This window comes from Rhodnius prolixus, unplaced genomic scaffold, assembly GCF_049639745.1.
Source record: "Rhodnius prolixus isolate KJV_2025 unplaced genomic scaffold, Rpr scaffold_14, whole genome shotgun sequence".
NCBI classification, from domain to species: domain Eukaryota; kingdom Metazoa; phylum Arthropoda; class Insecta; order Hemiptera; family Reduviidae; genus Rhodnius; species Rhodnius prolixus.
Genome location: NW_027411594.1, coordinates 1,758,591 through 1,782,808, shown reverse-complemented (window position 1 = coordinate 1,782,808; position 24,218 = coordinate 1,758,591). Strand labels below are relative to the sequence as shown.

At 35.8% G+C, this 24,218-nt stretch overlaps 2 protein-coding genes across 2 annotated transcripts in view; one reads left to right on the top strand and one right to left on the bottom strand.

The window, feature by feature from the left end:
- LOC141451631 (lachesin-like) overlaps positions 1-24,218 on the bottom strand; it is a 469,514-nt gene that overhangs the window by 104,413 nt on the left and 340,883 nt on the right. Inside the window, exon 4 of the mRNA XM_074123088.1 lies at positions 1,894-2,101. Coding sequence (XP_073979189.1) covers positions 1,894-2,101 — 208 coding nt within the window. The remainder of the gene's footprint in view (positions 1-1,893; positions 2,102-24,218) is intronic.
- On the top strand, positions 11,771-17,619 carry LOC141451633 (phenoloxidase-activating factor 3-like). Its single transcript, XM_074123092.1, has 6 exons — positions 11,771-11,922; positions 13,202-13,375; positions 13,477-13,694; positions 14,826-15,019; positions 15,141-15,198; positions 17,351-17,619. Exons 1-6 carry the CDS (start codon positions 11,918-11,920, stop codon positions 17,527-17,529), a joined length of 828 nt encoding a protein of 275 aa, XP_073979193.1. The 5' UTR covers positions 11,771-11,917; the 3' UTR covers positions 17,530-17,619.

Below are 24,218 nucleotides of genomic sequence, written 5' to 3'. Positions count from 1 at the left end.
TTATAGCCCATCACTTGAACCACTGTTCTAATGAGGAGAGATGAGGTTGCAGATTTCTGTGAGCTATTACAGGATCATGATTAGTAGACAGTAAGGCGGTGTCGTCTGCGTATGTGAGTAGTGTGGTGTTAGGATGAGTTGGTATGTCTGAAGTGTAAATGGAGTAAAGAATAGGGCCCAGAATGCTGCCCTGTGGAACTCCAGCGTCGATAGGTTTAATTGGGGAGAAAGAAGATCCTATTTGCACTCGGAAGTATCTGTCGTACAAGTAAGATTTTAGGATTAAATAAAACGTGGCTGGTAAAATATTCTTAAGCTTCCACAAGAGGCCAGTGTGCCATACTCTATCGAAGGCCTGCTGTACATCAAGGAAAGCCCCCGAACAACTTTCTTTCTTTTCAAGAGAGGATGCAATTATGTCCACTACTCGATGACATTGCTGAATAGTAGAGTGGTGACGTCTAAATCCAAATTGATGATCTGGGATCACTTTAGAGATTTCGAGGATAGGAAGGATTTGTTTGAGAAGAAGTTTTTCGAAAATTTTTCCTAGTACAGGTAATAAACTAATTGGTCGGTAAGACGAAGGATGTTGATGAGGTTTTTTAGGTTTTGGGATAGGACGGATTATGGAGTACTTCCACAAGATGGGGAAGTAACAACAGAAGTTAGGAGCTGTTTCCTGCTTTCCCAGGTAGAATTTGTGAACATTAAAACGGTCCGGTAGGACAGTTGTATAAGGGTTGATCGTCAAAAACTGCACAAAAAAGGGTAACGTTGAAAAACACCCAACTTTGACCATTTTGTTTCTCTTTTTCTATAAAAGATAAAATTCTCAAATTTTCTTTAAATTATAAGGCAAATCCTCATTTATAATTTTAAAAGGTATTTTATGATAAAGAGAGAAATGTGTATTTATAAGAGAAATAAAATGAGACGGAGCGAGAGTGAGGAATGCAGAGTTAGCATTAGATGTAGACCAAGATTAATGGAAACATTTGATGACACGAGACTGAACTATATTAAAGTTGAAATATAATTAAGCCGAGCTTAAGACTTAGGGTACCATCTAGATTGAATACTAAGCATATTGATTGACGTATGGTAATTAGAGCTAGAGCAAGATAACAAATGATCATCCTTGCTAATCTGAAGAGCTTAAATAACAAAACGTCTTAAATTATACTTCCAGCCCCCTCAAGTTTTTTGGTTTCAGTTTTAATTGATTCCCGGTTTTTTTTTTTTTTTTGCAAGAACAAATTCATTCCTGAGTAAGTAGGAATCAAATTTTGCCAGATTAGAACTCCTTAATAATAACGTCAGAAGTTGTAATTCTCTCATTACGTATAGCCAAGGCATTTTCAAAACAGAAAATATCTCTGAGAAATGAAGACAAAGTTTTAATCTTTAGGGAAACTCTCTTAAGCGAATAGAGAGGCTTTTTCAGTTCCAGCTGAAGAGAATTACGAATCATCCCGATTAGCTGTTGATTAGATGGATAATAACAACGATTTGATCCAGCATTGAAGAACCTAACCAGATTTTCAACGTTGCCCGTTCATTATAACTTGGCCAATTACCAGCCTAGAGACCAAAACACTAGATAAACATACGAAATACACACAGGAATAGTTACGATAATTCTGTTTTACTTTCAAAAGTAGTGCTGCATCGGTAGCCTGAACCGAAGAGCAATAAATTCTTATTGTTAATAGTAACAGAGTTGGAAGGAAATCCTGTGTGACGATCATCGTAAAGGCTAAGAATCAGGCTAAAATCTACGCTGACAATATCGCTTTGCAAACATAGGGTCGCAAGTAAAGAATACTTGAAGTTCATACATGCAGATTATAGAATTCACCAGAGCAAAATAAAATGAAACATGCAACTCACCATGAACATCGACACAGCCAATCTGTTTCTTCATGACATTAGTATTGATCTGACACATATAGCATCCTCTGTCCGACTCTTTTAGCTGTCTAATGTGAAGACGCCAAGTTCTCTGATTGTCGTGTGTCACAGATACTCGGGCATTGTGTGTAACTACTCTGGTGTGCAGGCTAAGTATAGTCTGATCTTCTGCTTTCAGCCAGCCCACCTGAAAAGCAAGAAAATTAAGTAATTAAAACAAGATGGGAGGCTGTTTCGCTATCTTATTGTTGGCGTTTTCTTTAACTAATTACTTAACAAAGTATTTCATATGCCTGATGTGAAACATTCACATCAATTTGTGTTGCCAAAATTTGGTGCAAAAAACGCTAAAGTATTTCATACTAATATGTACCGTTAAATAAATTACGATAGACTTCGCTCGCATCAAAAATAGAAATCAGCTAATCAATAGGACGATAAGATCAAGTTGATGTTATTTTCCGAGTATGGAAAACAGAAGGCAGCAACCTGGAATATCTGCAGAAGCGAATGTGAGTTGAGAAGATTATGGAAATTAGGGAAACTCTTGACTGATATTCAGCTACATAACTGATGAAATAGCTTTAAGTATGCTGCTGAAAATCTACTGAAAGTTACTAATTAGAAGTAGTTATTGCAACTACTACTAGAGAGCGAAATGGACTTCTCCGTCACCACAGAGTTCTGACCCTGAATTCAGATAATGACCCTTTAGGTCATTTGCTTACTATTCACATTATTACGACAATGACTTATGTTTATGGGATATGATAAACATGTTCTGTTCCATTTCACTGCACCCTAGAACATGGTCATTATCTATGCATTCAGCTAAACTAACCAATGGGGTTTAGTCTAGCATTAGTTTATCGTAAATGAAATATAGGTTAATTTAGTTGACGAAATACTAGACCAGTTATATAAGATAGCAATCTTGTTTTACTTTACCACAAGTTATTTGTAAATCACTCGCGAGTAACACTCCTAAAATCGCACATCACACGGAAATATTATGAATAACTGTCCAGTAATTGCTATTAAAACAAAACTCTGGAAAAATAATTAAAATATTACTTCTGAATAATAACCTACGCCTCCAGGATGTTTACAGTAAATCGTCGAGATTTTCTAGAAGAAAATTTCAAAATAAAGGAAAAACCTTTCAGCGAAATGTTACTGAGTTTCAGTTAAGGTTTTGAATTTCAATTTTTTAAAATACTTTTAATTTCCCTTAATTTGTATTTATAAATTAGAAACGTCATTAACGGCAATTGGCACTTTAAAAAAAGAAAGAAAAGCGTCTTCACTTCCTTTTCCCAGAAGTGCCCTTAATTGCATAATTGCATATCTTCACTTAGAGAAAGTTTGTGCATTCAAATCCTGTCTTTGTGCATAACTCTGGGAAACATCCAATCATCTTCTTTACTTATTGAAGGGGCAGTTGCACATTTCAAAAAAGTTATTTAAAAAATTTATGTAAATATAACTAAGCCCTGCAATGCGATAAAAAATTATTTGCGCTCTTTTAATCCAAAAAGTTTCATTAAATGAATTTGAATTGGAAATTTTCACTTTTTCCAGTGTATAAATATTGTATTTTGCAGGAATTTTTCTCATTTTTGAAAAGTCCCATTCCCTTCCACAAAAAAACGATCTATTTGTTAAGTAAGCTATGAAATGCGAGAAACCCTTGTTTTTGCCTTATTTCACTTTTTCCAGTGTATAAATATTGTATTTTGCAGGAATTTTTCTCATTTTTGAAAAGTCCCATTCCCTTCCACAAAAAAACGATCTATTTGTTAAGTAAGCTATGAAATGCGAGAAACCCTTGTTTTTGCCTTATTTCACTTTTTCCAGTGTATAAATATTGTATTTTGCAGGAATTTTTCTCATTTTTGAAAAGTCCCATTCCCTTCCACAAAAAAACGATCTATTTGTTAAGTAAGCTATGAAATGCGAGAAACCCTTGTTTTTGCCTTATTTTGCTCAAAAATGTCTTTTTTATTGATTTTGAATGTTGAAATTTCATTTTTATCATTTATAAAATACATCAATCTGTCGGAAATTCCCTCAGCTTCAAAATGCATGCATTGGTTTTGCAAAAAACTGTATTGTTTTTCCATTTATTAGGCTTAACAATGCAAAAAAAAAAAAAGTTTTTTGACCTAAAAAATTAAAAAAAAAAAATCCGCAACGTAAACTGATTTGGTTTTCAGTGGATTTTGGTTATTTTTGACCCAAATAATAAGGAGAAAGAAAAATTTTTCATGTTGGTGAACATTTCAATTAAAATCGTTCTAGGCGAACCGTGATATAAAGTAGTCTATCTTTTCTGGCAGGCTTTACGTCCAACTACCAAAATAGTTGTATAGGTTAAAATAGTTGGCTATTGGATAGGTGTGAGTGTCGTGGATGGAGGGGACTCAAAATCATATTTTACTATAAAATTTCTCGCATTACCCATTAAATAAAATCCAAGGCCTAGACCTGGAATCTTACCTAGTACCAATCTTAGCTTTACGGTTCTCGTTTCTAAACTGCCCAGCGACTGTGGCGCCTAGAATAGATGCTTTATTTCCCTTATAAAATCAATAACTTGCATCACACATTGTGCAAACAGTGATAAACTAAATATTATGGACACAAACTATAATACTGCCGGAAACCAAACCAATTGCTAACTCACCAATTTCCGCTATGGTTAAAACCATATAATATAAAAAAGTAAACCAATTGGCACGAGATAAGCACGAACTGTATAAATAAGCGGATGAATGGGCTGGAGATTACGGATAATAACACATTTATATATATAGCCATTTACCGGAGAGTTTACGATGAATGGCGTACGGTAGGTAGTGGCCAAAACGATAATCCCCTAGATTGAACGGTATATAAAGAGTAACGAAGTAATAAAGGTTGTATGAGCAGTGTTCCACTAAACAGGAGGACAAGGGATAGCCCAATGGACGTACTCTTCCACGGGTCTAGTCAGCTCTGGACGTCACCACTTCTCTCTCTCTCACTCTCTGTATCTCTTTCTCTCCCAGAGTAACTCTTCAAGGTAATTCTATTACTTTGGGAGTCTTCCAACGTAATAGTTTTCCTGCGTTAGACAACCTTTTTTCCAGCTGATGTACCACGCCTTTCAACAGTTTTCTTTTCTTTATTCCTAAACTTCCAGTAGATTTTCTATAAAAGGAAAGTTTTCCGTTTTTCATTCGATTTCTAAACATCTACTAAACCAGTTCTATTTTTTCTTTTACACCAATTAATAAATTTTGGAAAAACTTGCTGTGAAATCTTCCACGACTTAACCCAAATTTACGTAATTCAAATTTTCTTGGTACTTAGAAACGAAGGTCCATAAAGGTATGTTGTATTGTAGTATTGGTTTCGAACCAAGGCTTTTAGGTCTTATTAATTTAATGGTTAATATGAGAAATTTATAGTAAAGCATGTTTGTTAGTCGCCTCCATCCACGACACCTAATTTTGTAAAGCCTGCCTGAAAAAAATATAGGTATTACTCTACATTACATAAAGAGTTTGTGACAATCTTAAAAGGTTTTTGAAAAATATAAGGGTAAAAGATTATTTTTAATATGATACCCAGTCTTCTACATATTTTTTTTCAAAAAAATAACGTAGCCTTCTTTTGCAAAATTCAATCTTTCGATTAGTACGAATAAATTTTCTAAATCTCTTATTTTATTGAAGTCAAAACCATTTTTACGAAAAAAAAAGTTTTAAGAAAATAAAATGGTCGAATCATCGAAAACTCTTGAAATTTAGACCCATTATAAATGAAGATTTCCGTTGCAAATGAGTTTGTAGTATCTATTTTCTTGAGTATGGTCAATACAAATCAGGCAAACTCAGTCAAAAATCTCGATTTTTTTGAAATTCATAATCTATACAGTTTACATTACTTCAACTTGTAAAAATGCTATTTACCCAACTGGTGACTAACACCACAAAATCCCAAATATTTACTGTGTGTTGTTGAAAATAAGGTTAGCGATGGAAAATATATCTAATGCTGCACGAGAATCGAGACAAATCTCGGTCTCACTATCATTAATCTAATACTTTAAAACTTTGATATTATTTGATTTATATTTTAGAATGCGGGAAGTTTGTTGGGAGGTGTATTTTTTATTTCACGAATCGACTTGTCATAGCAGGCAGATATGTTATTTGGGTCTTTCATTTGGCGCGTTTTCAACATCTTTTTGAAATTATATGAAGATATATAACAGTAATAGTAACATATGATGCATTGAAGTGTAAGTAGTTGTCTTCTTTTACATACTTTTTTGTATGTATGAAATGGAGGATGTTTATCACTATTTGAGTGTATGCACTACCTTACAGGAATGGCGAGGAAGTGGTTTGGTAAGAAGTGTCTAACACTGAATGAAGTGATAAACCAATTGAATGGTGATAATTGGAGAAACTTAATAAATTTTCATACGTGTGCTTATAAATATAGAAGCCTACTTGTGCAGGAGTTCAACTGCTGAGCACAAAGGGAATCTCACTGTTACTATTGTATCGTATATATCATTATTATTACTATTATAATTATACATAAATATTTTTTTGCTTTATTTTCACAGGTATTTACTTTAAAAAAAAATTTGTTTGATTATTTAATTATTGAAGTTTCATTCACTTTGTTTAGTTTTTTGTAAATACCACAGTCCATAATACGAGGGTCGTATGAAAAGTCCGTGCAAAGTCAGAGAGATAGCACTACTGGCGCGTATCGAGGTTATGTTTAGTTAGTAGCATCTCTTGGAAGAACACACACCAAGTTTCAGCCAGATCGGTCTATTTCTTTGTGTTTGGCATTCGTTTGAATCGAGGAAGTCGAGTGATTTTCTCACGCTTGACCAAAAACGAAATCGTGTGAAGTGTTGCAAGAACGGTTTGCAGCTGTTCCAGAAGAATCCGCGTGACTTTAAGCGTCGTTTCGTCACTGTGGATGAAACATGGATACATCACTACACTCCTGAGACCAAAGAAAAATCTAAACAATGGGTTACCAAGGGGGAATCTGCGCCAAAAAAAAGGCGAAGACCGTTCCTTCGGCCGGAAAGCTTATGGCGACTGTCTTTTGGTATTCGCAAGGAATAATCCTCATCGACTATCTGGAAAAGGGTAAAACTATTACAGGCGCATATTATTCATCGTTATTGGACCGTTTGAAAACCGAGCTGCAAGAAAAATCGCCCACGATTGGCCCACAAAAAAAGTCCTTTTCCATCACGACAACGCACCAGCTCACACCTCAGCAGTTGTGGTCGCAAAATTAATGGAAATAGGGTTCCACAACTCGTTTCACATCCCCCCCTATTCTCCAGACTTGGCTCCCTCGGACTACTATTTGTTCCCCTATATGAAGAAATGGCTGGCGGGAAAATTTTTTTATTCAAACGAAGAGGTGATTGCAGAAACGAATGGCTATTTTTCAGACTTGGACAAATCCTATTATTCGGAAGGGATCAACAAACTAGAGCAGCGTTGGACGAAGTGTATAAGCCTAAAAGGAGACTATGTTGAAAAATAAAAAAGGTTTACACCAAAAAATTAAGTAGTTTTTATTTTTGCACGGACTTTTCAAACGACCCTCGTAGATGACAGCTCTAGCTGACGGTGTTAAGCACCAAGCCAAATAGCTTTGAAGTTTATTTTTGTTTAATTATGTTATATTTTTGTTAATAAAGCATTTCTATTCTATTCTGCATACTTTTTTATTCTTTATATCAATATCAATATAAATAATTATTAGAATTTTTAAAAAGATTATTAATAACAAACCATTTTTTTAATTTCATTTTGATTGCCTCAGATATTGGGTTCATTTTTTTTTTTTTTTCATTTTTAATACTTAAACAAAAAAAAAACGAGATATCTCGACGAGACCGAGAGCGAGACGAGAGTTGGGCGACCGAGACCGAGATCGAGACAACACACTTGTCATACGAGACCGAGGCGAGATTTGCATAAAGTCTCGCCTCGCCACGGTCTCTTGCAGCCCTAAATATATCGCATAGCAAGCATACGAGGTGTGTTCAAAAAGTAACAGGAATTTTTAAATTTCGCGGGTTTGGAGAGTCTGATTGTAAATTTTTTTTTTTATTATGTTGGTACACATGTCCCTGAAGTACGATAAAATTTTCAGTAATATTCATTGTTTACTTCTTAAGTGGCAGCCGTTAAGGTTAGACGTGTTTTTCGAGCTTGGCGATTTTTGTTTGTTAAAAAAAATGGATCAAAGAATTTGTATTAAATTTTGCGTAAAAAATGAAATAAAGTGTGTGAAATGTTAATAAAGGCATATGGTGAGTCTGCTATGAGTAAAACAAGGATTTACGAGTGGTATAAGCGTTTCCAAGATGGCCGCGAAAACGTTGAAGATGACGAACGATCTGGACGTCCAAGCACATCAACAACCGATGAAAACGTGAAAAAAGTGAAAGAAATGGTTATGAACGATCGCCGAATCACAATCAGAGAAGTCGCTGATGATGTTGCCATATCAATGGGCTCATGCCATGAAATTTTTTCGGATGTTTTGGGTATGAAACGTGTGGCAGCAAAATTTGTTCCAAAATTGTTTAATTTCGAACAAAAACAGCGGAGAATGGAAGTTGCTCAAGAGTCGCTCAATGAAGTCGACAACGATGCGGATCTACTGAAACGTGTTATAACAGGTGACGAAACATGGGTTTACGGATATGATGTCGAAACTAAGGTTCAATCGTCCCAGTGGAGGCATTCTGGATCGCCAAGACCGAAAAAGGCTCGACAAGTGCGGTCGAATGTGAAAGTTATGCTCACTGTGGTCTTCGATTTTAATGGCATAGTGCATCATGAATTCTTGCCACAAGGTCAAACAATCAATAAGGAGTACTACCTACAAGTTCAATGCCGTTTGCGTGAAGCAATCCGAAAAAAACGCCCGGATTTGTGGCAAAACAATTCATGGATTTTGCACCACGATAATGCACCTGCTCACACTTCATTGCTTGTTCGTGAATTTTTGGCCAAAAACAAAACTTTAACGATGCCCCAGCCTCCATATTCGCCAGACATGGCTCCATGTGACTTTTTTCTATTTCCAAACATAAAGAGAACATTAAAAAAGGCCGTCGTTTTACAAGCATAGATGACATTAAAAGCGAATCGCTGAAAGAGCTGAAAGCTATCACAAAGATCGAGTTTCAGAAGTGTTTCGAGGATTGGAAAAAGGGCTGGCACAAGTGTATTGTATGCGAAGGGGACTACCTTGAAGGCGACAATATTAATGTAGATGAATAAATAAATATTTTTTTCAAAAAACGAAAATTCCCGTTACTTTTTGAACACACCTCGTATCTATAATCTATTTCTGACCAGTTCTTTTTTTGCGGATTTTAATCCATCATCTTGAGATTGATTCATTAGAATTATCAGTAAGAATTTGATTTCTACTTATTAAACTTCTTAAAATGTAGAAAAAGTAGTAGTATACTTTGAAGAATCAGGAAAAAAATAGTAAATTTTGTCACCCACCTGTGATATCTAGACCAGTGCTGGATGATACTGGTTAGATGGCCCAAAATTTGGAAATCAAACAAGAATTATACCAAAAAAAGAATTGTCTCCTTAATGAGAAGAAACAATTACTTAGTTTTGGTATAGTTTTTGAATAAATTATTGTTTTTTATTGAATGAAACATCTGAAACACCTGATGGTAGATAAAGATCCGAAACCGATCAAAAATAATAGCTTGGTACGATAAATAAAATAAACGATATTAACTAAATATAAATTCATTTAGCGATAATAGAATTTCGTTTTTTCGCATTATTTTTTTTTAGTCTAAATTATTTAATTAAATTCTAAACCAAAAATAAATATAAAAGGAAAAGCAATAACAAGGCAAGAAGGTAGTAGGCATCTGTGGGTAACGACTTTTCCTTAGCAATTAAATATTTTATACCACTTTTCACATTACGCAAAGTGATTCTGTTTTCTACATCAGTGGTTTCCCTTCTAGAATTTCTTTTATCCGAAAGGTTTTTTTTTCGGTCCCTATTTTCCTTCTTTGGTTGAAGCTTACAAAAATTTTTCTTTCTTCTTCGACTAAGCTAGGGAGAAATAAGTTTTTCTTTTTCTTTAACTTAGGTACACCTGAGAAAATATTCTTAGCCTTTAATTGGCGGCACTTTAAATTAGCGTGCAGTTTAAAGGGAATGGCTCCCCTAGCTTAAAACTTCCAGAGCTTCTTTCTGTTACAGAGAAGAGATCTGTTGAACGGGTAGGAGTTGGCAATTCTAATTACACGGCTCCATTAGTATAAAGTAAGGGAGTAGTAGACGGCAGGGCTACTTCTAGCCAGGTTTTTACTGAGTTTAAGACCGAGTAGGAAGGGATAAGAGGAAGGAGGGGATAAGGAAACACTATTTTGGCAAACTAAGAGGCAGTCTTCTGCAAATCTCCAAAGCCTGCCAAGTCGCCTTTCTTTCTGGTTTTAAGTACTCTTAATACTTGTATCTCCGTTTAAATTATATTCTTCCATTTCCTGTACAATAAATTTTTTAGATAATGCTTACTAGTCTAAAAAAAAACCTGTTTAATGAAACAGTTAGGGCTGCTGCATTTATGCACTTGAATTGCCTAAAACATTTAGTATACATAGTCTTAAACTGAAACCATTTTCACTATGAACAAGAAGACTATTGGTGAGAACAACTCTTCCAGGATCTCTGTGGAAGTTCAACGAAGAACGATGGTAAAAGAGTAACAAGATTCATCCACCTAGAAAGCACATGAACTAATCATACCTGAAGAGGCATCAGAATTCAATGTATATAAAAACCGGAATGAAGTTACTCGAAAATCCACTGTAGATTAGAATTCTATAAAAATCATATATCGCACCCCCGCTAAAAAAGAGTCACAACTCAAAAATCGCTTAAAAAAAAGAAAAAAAGAAACGAATTATTTTTTGAGAAAATTACTGCGCCAATAGCATTGAGCTAATATATTCCTGAAACAGTAAAACAACATGTTAACTTGTATTTTGTCACGGTAACTGATAAATGATTGGCTCAAGAGAAATAAATTCTTTAACATAAATTTTCTCAAAACAATGTTTTTTGAGTTGTGACTCTTTTTTAGCGGGGGTGCGATATATTTTTTTTGCCTTTTTCTTGGCATTGGCTTTCGCCATACATCCAGCATCGTCTAGGTGCTTGTCACTAGAATGTCACTCACTCTCCATTCTTACTTATAAATACATTCGCTTCACCCATTCATCCCTCTACTATATACAACTATTTACATACAAACTTACAACTAATGGATGGATCAGTACTAAACCTAAATTAAAATCACGTAATTCTTCTCTAAACATTTTCTTCCATTCATTCTAATCGGCTATAACTTTTAAATACATTTATACTTCATTGCTAGCTCTGTTATAGATTTAAGCACACAGATGTTGGTGGAGAATATTATGTCTTCGTAGCGAAATATTGTATCTAAATACCTGTATATGTCGTCAAACATTCGTTTCCTTTCTAACCACATAACGTGGACATATCATTATAATATGTTTTGAAATCCTCCTCCTCATCAGCAATCTACACAAAGAGGGGAGGACCTTTTGTTGATCCTGTGAAGATACGATTCGCAGAACGCGTGGTTCGCTCTCAGCCTGCTTATTGTCGTAACAACCCATTCAAATCATATCTTATTTATAATAATTATAATTAATTTTTAGAACCGCGAGAATTTTAATAAAAGATGTTCTCACCAGAGTGAGTTTAGAGAAGAAGAGATTTTATCGTTGAGCAACTCCAAGGTAACTAAACGTTTCTATGTGAATATAATTTTATTACATTTATGTAATTATTTATTTTATATATTTAAAAATTTATTCATTACAATTTTTTCATTAAACAAAAAAAAATCTAAAGTGAAATGTCTATCCGGAAGAATAATCATTATGAGGTAATGTAAAAGGATAATCACAATTATTATTTGAGATTAATGAATTGATTGAGTAATACCGATTGCAGCACCAATTTTTGATGATTTTTGTTCATCTCAAATCGGCTCGGATAAACCTTCTATTTTAGAACGATCCTATTGGAAAGCGAAATATAAAAATTCATGCCTAACCTTTGCCAGTTCAATGTTTATACGATAATGATGCTGTTATATCTAAGTAATTGCTGGGAATTATCATTATATGAAGCTGTGTGTTGAAATCTTGACCGAGTGCGTTGAATTATTGAATCGTTTTGGATCGTGAGAAGGTAGTTTTGAAGTTTGTTCTAATTTCTTAGCGGCCTAAATAGATCATAACAAGGGCGCCACGGTAGCGAGCGGTTAGCGGCGAGACCTGCGAAGCTAATATGTATTGTGGTGGTACTGGGTTTGATTCCCTCGGTCTAGGCCTTGCATTTTATTTAAAGGTTAATAAAAAGATTTACAGTAAAGTATGTTTGCTAGTTGCCTTCGTCCACGACACCTAAACGGTAGTGACGTTAAGCCCCGCCTGAAAATATAGGCGATTACTTTACTTTTTTTTTAGATCATAACAATTAGCATAAGAGGAATGTTAGGAATGATAGTTTGGAACCATGTTCGCGAACTGTTGGAAAGCGGATACAATTTAGACTGCCGTTAGTTCTCCTTGGTAGCTTCCAATGGTGGTACCATTTTGATGCAGTCTCTTTTTCAAGCTAGTTCGGTCTTCACAAGTAGCTACACAAGTCCTTCTAGCTAGTTCAGTCTTCAAAAGTAGCTTTACATGCCATTCAAGAAACGAAAGTAACATACAGAAGACTTTTGCTAAAACCAAAGAATAAGGATAAAGGAGTATTGTGTTTCCTCTGTCGGCAAATCCGATCCGTAACTTCGGGATAAGGATTGGCTCTGAGGACTGAGTCATGCCGGGCTTGGTCGGGAAGTGGAGCGGTGTCAACGTGCCGGGCCTGGGCGAGGAGAAAATTGCGTTTCTGCGCTTTTGGATCCGAGCTCGGTCCCGTGTCTTGGCCACCCACGGATCTTTCTTGCTGCGAGTCGTTAGCCGTGTGGTTACCTCTGGCTTTTGCTAGCTGGTCGACCTGGCTTACGATCTCTTCGGCCGACATTCAACAGTCAACTCAGAACTGGCACGGACAAGGGGGGAAACCGGCTGTCTAATTAAATCAAAGCTTTGCGATGGCCCCAACGGGTGTAATCTATTGGTTATTTTGCCTAGTTTATGATTTTTCTGTTTTAGTACAGACTTTGAAGAACCTGGAGACATAACTGGAGTAACACATGCTAAGATAAATGAATTCCCATGGATCGTAAGACTCGGATCAACAAAGAAAGACATTATTTCCATTGATTATCAAGGATCCATAATTAGCCCTAATTATGTTATCACTAGTGGATATTGTGTACACGATAAGTGAGTCTATATTGAAGGAAGGAATGGCAGAGAAGATGTATTTTATCATTATATTCTTATGGAATTCACCATGAAACTAACAATTTTCCTATTACTTCTAGAACCAAAGAGAAATTGTTCTGCGTAGTTGGTGTTAATGATTTAAATAAATACTCTACTGGAAAGGAAGGAATGAAGCTGAAAGTAAAGGATATTATAATGCATGAAGAATATGCAGAACATGCGACGGGTATTTTGAACAATATAGCGCTAATAAAATTGGCCCATCCATTGAATTTAGGCAAATGTGGCGTTGATGCTATAAAGTTACCACCAGAAGGTATATTATATTTTAATTTATTTATAGGAGACAATGGTGAAAACGACTCATGAAGATAATAGATACGATATAGATCAAATGATACTTCATTCATTAAAATTTGGTTCTCCCGTTTTGGCGCTACGTTGTTTACAAAAAATAAAAGTAAAAAGAACCATTTTTGCCCATTTTTGGCAACTTTTTCATGAAATCTATTTAATCTACGATGTTGCTTAAAGATTACACTAATAAACAAAGATATGCTCTTTATTTTAATGGAAGTACACGAAGATCTGCAAGCCAGGGCCGGATTTAGATGAAAAGAGGCCCTAGGCTATTCCACTTATGAGGAGGCCCTTTCACCTCCCATTTTTAAGTTTGTAAATTACATGAGAGATAATAAAATATATCATTACTGTGATATATATCAATATGTTAAATGAAACATTGATATTGATTAAATCTTGATCTTGAGGCCCTAAACAGAAGCCTAGTTAGCCTATAGGAAAATCCGGCCCTGTCTGCAGCATTTGTTTAAAAGATCTTTTTTTTTAAAAAAAATCAAATTGCACTCCTAGAGGAGAATCATAGTTATGCTTCCTTCTGAAGCCTATTTCAGTATAATGTACGGTCCTAAAGCTTACAGAGGCGCTACGGTAGCCAAGCGCTTAGAGGCGAGACCTGCAAAGCTAAGAAGTATTGTTGGTTAGTGGGTTCGATTCCCGGTCTAAGCCTTGGATTTCATTTAATGGTTAATAATAGAAAAATTTACAGTAAAGTATGTTTGCTAATCGTCTCCGTCCACGACTCCTAATTTAGTAATTGGACGTAAAGCCGGCCTAAAAAAAATAGACAATTACTTTACTTTACTTTTTAAAGCTTACAGATTACTAAGGATGATTAAATAAATGATACATCGTTATTTGGTGGAGCCTCGCCACTGGATATGGTAAATGGAATCGCCTAGTTCTGGTCATTCCTAAAAAACGAATTCCTGCTCGCTCTTTGGGACCAAATAAGGAAAAAGCAAAACAAATACCAAATAACTAATTACAGCTTCCAATTCAGATCAAAATTTGCTTCTCCTGATTCCTCTTATTACAAAAAAAAAAAATAAAAGAAAAGTATTTTGAAAGCTTTCAATATTTACAGGTTCAGGTTATTGTGGAAAAACCGCTACCGTAGCTGGTTGGGGTATGAATCGTATAACACTTCAAAACGGAAAACTTATGAAAAGGAAATTAAGGATTCATACAAAAAAGAAATGCAGGACATTTATGAAGAATAAATTATACGAGAAAAATTCTTTGTTATATGTTACAATGAATTCGGCACCGTCTTGCTATGTAAGGAAAATTAAATTTTCCTTATTTCTAAAGTAAATGTTATTATTTTAAATGTCTGGCGGCATAAGTCCGTGTTTAGATTTTGGGAACCTAGGAATCTAATTTTCTCATATGATTGCAGGGTGACACTGGAGGTTCGCTTATGGTCAAAAATTCTAAAGGAAATTTCGAGCTAGCTGGTAATATTTATTGTTCAGTAAATAGCTAGGATGTAGTTTCATTACTGAAATTCATTCAAAAAAATAGTTCAGATAAATTTCCTAAAAATTGACACCATTTTGAAGCATAAATAATTCATTTTCTCAATTATACGAGGGTCGTTTGAAAAGTCCGTGCAAAAATAAAAACTACTTAATTTTTTGGGGTAAACCTTTTTTATTTTTCAACATAGTCTCCTTTTAGGCTTATACACTTCGTCCAACGCTGCTCTAGTTTGTTGATCCCTTCCGAATAATAGGATTTGTCCAAGTCTGAAAAATAGCCATTCGTTTCTGCAATCACCTCCTCGTTTGAATAAAATCTTTTTCCCGCCAGCCATTTCTTCATATTGGGGAACAAATAGTAGTCCGAGGGAGCCAAGTCTGGAGAATAGGAGGGATGTGAAACGAGTTGGAAACCTATTTCCATTAGTTTTGCGACCACAACTGCTGAGGTGTGAGCTGGTGCGTTGTCGTGATGGAAAAGGACTTTTTTGTGGGCCAATCGTGGGCGTTTTTCTTGCAGCTCGGTTTTCAAACGGTCCAATAACGATGAATAATATGCACCTATAATAGTTTTATCCTTCACCAGATAGTCGATGAGGCTTATTCCTTGCGAATCCCAAAAGACAGTCGCCATAATCTTTCCGGCCGAAGGAACGGTCTTCGCCTTTTTTGGCGCAGATTCCCCCTTGGTAACCCATTGCTTAGATTGTTCTTTGGTCTCAGGAGTGTAGTGATGTATCCATGTTTCATCCACAGTGACGAAACGACGCTTAAAGTCCTGCAGATTCTTCTGGAACAGCTGCAAACCGTCCTTGCAACACTTCACACGATTTCGTTTTTGGTCAAGCGTGAGCAATCGCGGCACCCATCTTGCGGATAGCTTTGTCATGTCCAAATGTTGATGCAAAATATTATGTACCCGTTCATTCGAGTTGCCCACAGCACTAGCAATCTCACGCACCTTCACTCTTCTGTCATCCATCACCATATCATGGATTTTATCAATGATTTCTGGAGTAGTAACCTCAACAGGGCGTCCAGAACGTTCAGCGTCACTTGTGCCCATATGGCCACTCCGAAAATTTTGAAACCACTTATAAACTGTTCTAATCGAAGGTGCAGAGTCACCATAATGTTTATCAAGCTTCTCTTTAGTCTCCTGAGGCGTTTTGCCTTTCATAAAGTAGTGTTTAATCAACACACGAAATTCTTTTTCGTCCATTTTTTGAAAATCACTCGACTTCCTCGATTCAAACGAATGCCAAACACAAAGAAATAGACCGATCTGGCTGAAACTTGGTGTGTGTTCTTCCAAGAGATGTTACTAACTAAACATAATCTCGATACGCGCCAGTGGTGCTATCTCTCTGACTTTGCACGGACTTTTCAAACGACCCTCGTATCAGAGAGATCAGAAGTAAATGTTTTTAAGTGCAATTTGTAACCTTTGATTTCCTTTTTTTAAGACAATCTACTTTAAAAATTGGCTACTGGTCCATCTAAAAGAGTTTTCAATGAATAAAACAAGTTGGTAGCTAACACTCTTGAGTGCTCGTGAACACGTTTTCTTGTAAAAACAAACGTAATTTCTCGTACTAAGTTAAAAGGAATCCTGGAAAATGATATACCGTTAGAAAGCCCATTAGGCAAGAAAACTTTTATATAAAAGTGCCAGCACCTAGATCTGATAATGATCATATAAGGCCTATTAAATTTTCTTAAAAATTTCGATTACTTTTATTTTTCCATTATTTGGAGGAAGATTGAGGCTGTTTGGAGAATGACTTATGCTTCAAAATGGTATCAATTTTTAGAAAATTTATCTGTCTTTCTAACCGTGTCATCAGAATCGAATTCGGACTAAAACTTTCTGAGTAATAACATTTTTATTGGAAAAAAAAAGTAATGATTTTAGGGAAAAAAATTAAGTGACGTCACTCAAGAACAGTGGAAAATATGAAGTTGGCCATTGAACTCCACTTTAGATGTACTACACACAGTAGCCCTATGGACAATACCTACTGGTTCACCCTGTATATAAGTACCGGCAGCAGGTTTTGAACCTGGGATCTAGGCGAAAGAATCGCTTCCTGCAAATGATTTTATTATAATTATTTTGTCTTTACAGGAATAGTATCTTTTGGGCCTATAGCAAACATGTGTATTTGTGAAAATGAGAAACCATGTCTAGCCGGATGCTATTACGTCAACGTAGAACACTACTTGGATTGGATAAAACAGAACACTGCCGGTGAAACGTATCTTTGGGGTGAAAGTCCATTCACCTGGCTGATAAACAATATATAAAATGACGAAAATGTTAAATTTAAATATCTGAATTAATTTTGTATTTGTATTTTAATTTTGCGAAGTAAATTATTTATATTTTTATTAATATTTGTAAATATCTATTTTGTAGCAAGCATTGAGATTAAGTTAAATAATTTAGTTAGAATTTTTTTTTCTCTCCATAACTCCCTCTCTATCTCTCGTTTCATCTAAAACAACCAATCGTAGAGGCTATAACATTCATCCCTGTACCACCAGGAGAGCCGACTGTAGGTTAGATTAAACTCAGCATTGAACCTGTCCTCAGTGCCTGGAGTGGAAATACGCCTTTAGTGCCCCAGCCGCCTAGCAGTTCTAATATCATTACTAATGAATAATATGGAGGAACGAACACCATCGCTATCTAAAGCCCCAATGGGCTTCATATAGCTTCCCCCCCAACCAAAGTATGACGACGATATGTGAATGTGAGGGAGAGTTTTGTGGTAGGTCCACCTACAGGGTATTCAGCATAAGACTACCGTAACTTCGGGAGGCGATTCTGGGCATCATTTGCAACAAAAAATTCCATATAAACTATGGCTCGATTCGGCTCCGTTTTATAGATATTTTTAATTTTATGTTTTTTTAAGGTATTACTACTTTTTAGCAAACAGTTGTCTATACTTCTCAAACTATTAAAGCTTCAGCAATTTCAACAGGTTCATTAGAAAGAAGGTTAAATTTCCTTTTAAATAAGCTAATTTATATTCCAAAATAATTATATCAAGTATTTTACTTTGTGGCCCAAACATAAGAAATAGCAAGTTTCTAATTTTTTCCAAAAACTTTGACTTCATTTTTCTCAAAAACATTTTATATGAAAAAACCGTGCACTATTCTGGAAAAACATCTACATACGATCACCTTTCGTAGGGGTTATGTTAAAAATTGATGCAGAAATTTGTGATTAATTGCAAAAAAGTAGGCCTCAAAACAGCGTCGGCATTATGAAAGGAATTCACCTACCATAAGAATATATTTGATCAGAATCATCAAATCCAGTACGATTTTATTGCAAACGTGTAATTTAATAATTAATTTATTTAAGAACTATATTCAAAAATATAAAATTTACATTTGAAATAATAAAATAAAATAAACAGAAGAAAATGGTATATGATGTTAAATGAGCGGTAGGTACCAATTTCGAAAGAAAGGATTTTCGTTTAACGAGTTTAGGACTGTGTGTTATTCTTTAGTTAATTAGAAAAATATGCTAAATATGTGAATAAAACACAGATTTTCTTGAACTACGTACACAATAAACTTATGGAACTAGGCGGTTGTGAAGTTTGTGCATTGTTAGGCTGAGATACCACCCGCTGGGATAGCCAAGATCTCTGCAGTAATGTCTAGTCCACTTTCTTCCCCTAAGCCAGAGAAACCACTTTCTCTTTGCAAGGACCACAGTTTCCCCGAACAATCGTGTTTAGACATTTCTCCTCTGGTCTCGAAGCGCCAGAGATCTCATCATATCGCAAAGTAGGCAAGAGTATAAGTCCTTCTATCAAAGAATACCGCGCAGAGTTCGCTTTAATGGAAGGATAAAAGTCCAAAACCGATCAAGGATACAATATAATCAGCAATATTATCACAGTACTTCGGAATCTCTTTAACAAGATCTTCAAAAGTAAGGCAGTTTCACGCATTGAAGAGCATTTAATCATTTATTTAATTGCATTCAGCGCAAGTTATCTTTCCGTCATCATAATTTTGGTCTTGTGTTTATCATTTTCTTCGCTTCATACACATCATTTCATCTTAATTTTCTTTTGATTGCCTAGTAGAAAATATGAGCCAGAATACAATATCCAGTGTGTGCGTGTGTAGTTTACAAATACTACCAATAGAAATAGAAATAAAAATAAACTATATCAGAATATATCTCCATAGGTAAATAAAAATTCTCATAGAGAAGCTAATACTCTTTGCAAGAACCATATATATAGTACATAACAACATAAATACTCCAAAGGGAAATTTATGTTTACATGACTCGATAGCTTTTCAAATGTTCAAATAAGAAATATATACGTACATATGTGTATTTACAAATACATATATATATTCTATATATACTGTAAGAAAATTTAATTTTAAGGCAGAATTTGTTTGGTATTTTTATAATAAAATATTGGCTGGTGGTGCAATATGGCGAGAATATTTGCAAATATTGCACACGAAAAGAAACGGGTATCTGTTACAGTTTATATCTTTATGGAGCGGATTTTAATTTAGCCTACTACCATTTTGGGGATATTTAGGAGTTTTGATTTTTTATTAAATATCTTTAGGGCTACAAATAAGCCTTAGCATTGTAACAATATAATAATTACTACCTTATATGTAAGCATGAAAAGACTTTCTCCTATTGGGCCATATTCTCTTCTTCAAACAACGGAGAACTGTTTGGATTATAGATTGGACAACAACGGAGGAAACAGTTGAAGGATGGATTGTGATTAGGTGCCAAGATTTATTGGGGAAGAAATGGAAGATCTTCATGAAAAGATCACTTGGTATTTCCAGACAGAAAATGCTTATCATCAGGAACCTTTTATTGGAAGGAGGACTTGAGACTAGGCCTAAGTGAAAAAAAGGTTCTCATTTTCTAAGAACAGCCAGAGCTCTGCAGAACTATCCTCATGCATGGAATTCTTCATCCCAAGACCTCTCAACCTCCAACCTTCCAACTAATACTCCACGAGAATAAAAGCTGCGGTAGCTTCGCGACCGTACTGCGAATGTAGCGTCACCTGTTAAGTGACAAAATCATGAACCTCCTATCATGATGACATATTACGGTCTTCGATCGCAGGAAGGCCGACTTTCACATCAGTCTTTCAGCCAATTATTAGTGCCATCACTTATGGACAATTAAGAGTCATCTGTTTTACTTGATTGCATTTATTTTTGTGCAGTAGCAAAAATCCCATTAAAGGTTATAAAAGACAGAAGCTGAGAAGGTATGGAGTGTTCATTAGGCAGCTTTCACGACGCAAAAGGGTTATCGTTTAATGAGCGCCTTCAACAAGCAATGGCAAAACTTCTTTGGAGAAGAAGTTTTATGAAACTGGATCTTGATTATTGAAAATGTGGTTTAGATCCGCAGCGCTGGATAATATCGTAGACTATATCCGCCATAGCACGCTTGTTTATTGTATCTCTAACTAGTTTTGGACTTTCCTCCACAATCAGAGGTAGATTAGTCACATTGGTGGGGAGAATTCGACTTCACGTACTTTACCGTCTCGTAGTTACTGGTCAGCAAGTGTATTGGAGGCAATAAATATGCGAGGTAATATATTTCTAAGATATTTCGCTTAACGTTTGAGTACCCTTTGGGTGGTTACCTGTTTCCTGCAAGTTTTCGTTTTTGAACTGTTTTGATCATAAACAAAGACCATTTTCGAAACAACACATACAACTACAATACACTCTTTAGCCAGAGTGTGAGTAAGAGGTGTATACACAAATAACAATATCGTAATAAGGTCCAAAATTACAGATTGTTTTGTAACTAAAATTGAAATTATTAGTGCCCAACGATCATTGGTTTATAACAGGTGTAACCCCTAACAGAGAAGGCCTAAAGCTGGTTTAATATGCAACAGTTAACAGTGAACTAAAACCAAGAGAGGAGTTTGGGAAGCCGAGTACCGCCCTTTACCAATAAAATAAATTTGCTGAAGGCAAACTGGTGGTTGCTGGGCGACCGTTCGGTCCTGTGGAATTAACGAAGGCTGTGCAGAAGACAGGGGGATGGTCAAAAAGCTTGGTCATTTCCAAAAATGTCGTTGTTAGATGGTTTATGTTTTACAAGTGGCATTGTGGTAGCGGCTGGAATACCTCTAAAATGGTGGAAAATTATTTATTTTTTTCACACCAACAATAAACATACTCTCGCAAAATAACTATAAATTTTACCGAATTGATAATACTAGAATTGTATTCTACTTCATTTCTCTAGGTATTGAAGTGTACAATGGCGATATTCATGCAATTGCTTCCAGGCAAATAATTTTTATGTTTAATAAATTTATGAAACGAAAAAAAAATAATCTAGATTCAAGTAAAGTCTGCAAATTTCAATTTTTGGTGAAATTGAAAACTGATGCACGTATTAGCACGCGTACCTTGTTTACAGAAGATACGAGGTGTGGCTATTAAAAATAACGAGACTATTGCTATAAAACATTTTATTTTAAATTTATACATATTTAGTTATTATCACCTTCAATATACACCATTCCCCTATCCCTCAAACGCTCCATGCGAATTTAACCATTGTGCTGGAAGTCTTTTTCTGTGAGCTCCTGCATGACGCATGCCGCTTTTTCTTTCACAGCTTCAACGGACTGAAATCGTGTACCTTTTAATGCAGATTTGACTTTGGGAAACAGATAAAAGACAAATTCAGTCAGATCAGGCGAATAAGGCGGATGGCCTAAAACTGGGATGTTGTACTTGGCTAGAAACGTCTTGACGGGCAATGCAGTGTGAGCCGGCACGTTGTCTTGATGGAAAACCCGTGACACTTGTTCTTCCACAAATCGGGTCGTTTTTTCCTTACTCTTTCACGGAGTTGAGCAAGCACCTCACGTGGTAGTAATGTTGATTAATTATAATCGATATTTTCATCCGTTTTGGACGCGGAAGGGCGACCCGGGTGGTCATCATCTCCGACGTCTTCTTGGCCATCTTGGAAAAACGCTTGAACCACTCAAAAACTTGCGCACTTGATTAACATTCATATCGCCATAAACTTCTTTTAATAAAAGATAAGTTTTAGTAGCGGTTTTACCCAGTTTCATGTGAAATTTCTTTGCTCTACTACATATGTAATATCATATTTTCGGCAAAACGAAACTAACACCTCTTACACAAACGACGGTTCCGGTCAAACTGATTTCTCTACAAAAACGTGAGACGCTGCTGCAATCGAAAGAGAAGGCTCGAGTATTTAAACTACTAAAAAAAAAAAGGACATGACAGAAGAATCTGGGATAAACTCTTATAAGCCTTTAAGGAACTCTGAACATCTGGGTTAGATGTACTCGCAATAGCTCATAGAATAACTGAGATGATTTGCACAAATTCCGTTTCAACAAACTCTTCTGGACTCGTTCGATCGATAAGGCGTGCCACGATAGCCGAACGGTTAGAGACAAGGCCCGCTAATCGAAAATGTATTGTGGTATTATTTAAATTCAATGGTTATTAAGAGAAATTCCTTTGGCCTTCGTTATTTGGTAGTAGAACGTGAAGCCGGTTTGAAAAAATAGGCATTACTATACTTTGCTTTAAAAGAGACTACGCCAGGTTAGCGAGCGGCTCTCAAACCCAGAACAAGAACAAAATGTATTAATTAGTTTTCTTTCGACGAAATTGATATTTTTGATTGCAAAAAAATCCAAAATTTCAATGGCAACGGTTTGCTTATGCTGAAAGCATCTGTTGAAAATATTGTGCATAAAGATTTGTTGGATAAAATAATTGTTATCTTAAAAGTTTGTTAATGAAGATAAGCTTTCCAAAACTTTATCTAGAGAGACGCTAAAAAGAATGCAAGAAGTGTGAGAAAGTGTGGAAGACTGAGAACGCCTTTTACTCGTAGACGCGTTAAGAAGAAAGTCAGCCGTTGCTCTTGTAACTAATTGAGGTCTTGTTAGCCGCAAAAGAGCAAAAAGACCTAAAAGCAAGAGAGTTTGGTGGTACACGGTTGGCTGAATTAGCTGCTTTCTCTGACTGCAGTGTTAGTTGGGAGAAATTGTTTTGGAAGACAAGAAGAAAGTATGGTCACGACAGAGAGGGATGAGAATGGAGTGTGAGTGAATGAAGAAAGAAAAGTGAACTGCGGTGAAGAGAGAAGTAGCTGGAGGCGGTTTTGCCACACAGCGGAAGTGATAAAGTCTCCAAACCATAGGACTTTAGTGTTGGTGATGCACAAAAAGTGAAATAGCAGTCAGCGTACCAATTAACTAATTCACATAGACTCCATTGGGGAGCAGCATGGACTTTTCCGGTCTGACACACTGGGAATTATGAGCTGCTTTTGAACCGGGGCGTGACATAATTTACTGGGCGAGTTAAACCTCTATTATATCTGCTCCCACCACGTACTTGTCGAACTATGTATCACTGCAGTCTGTTAGACGAAATAAACAAATAAGTTTAACAAAAATATTCAGCAAGTATGTAAAATGTTTTATTTTATATTCGATTCAAATATAATGACACAGGCGAGCACCGACTGTGAATAGTACAATAAATAGTAACGAATCTACCCAAAGGTTAAGGTTTAAATTCTTTCTCTAATTCCACTCGTAAATTGGGTAAAAAAAGTACATTAAATAGCACTAGGATTGATTACCTAATTCTAAGTAGAGCATAAGAAGCTCCTCAGAACCCAGCATTGAGTTTAGTTACAGGCATCCCACGTTTAACCTTTATTGCTGCCATGGCAACCAGACAGCTGCAGATCCACTCTCCAGTAAAGAAGGACTCGGATACTATTTCACTTCATGAGACTATCTATCCTAGGAAATGCGAGTATACTATTCCACCCGGCAGCGCCTAGAATTACTGACAGAGTAAATAAAGTCCTCGACGTTCGTGGAGCCAGAAGAAGATTCTTTTCCCTAAAACGACAGTATGAACACTAA

Coding starts and splice junctions, on each gene's coding strand:
- LOC141451633 (XM_074123092.1), top strand. Junction 13,695..14,825: donor TATAAAGTTACCACCAGAAG/GTATATTATATT, acceptor CAATATTTACAG/GTTCAGGTTATTGTGGAAAA. Junction 15,199..17,350: donor AGGAAATTTCGAGCTAGCTG/GTAATATTTATT, acceptor TTGTCTTTACAG/GAATAGTATCTTTTGGGCCT.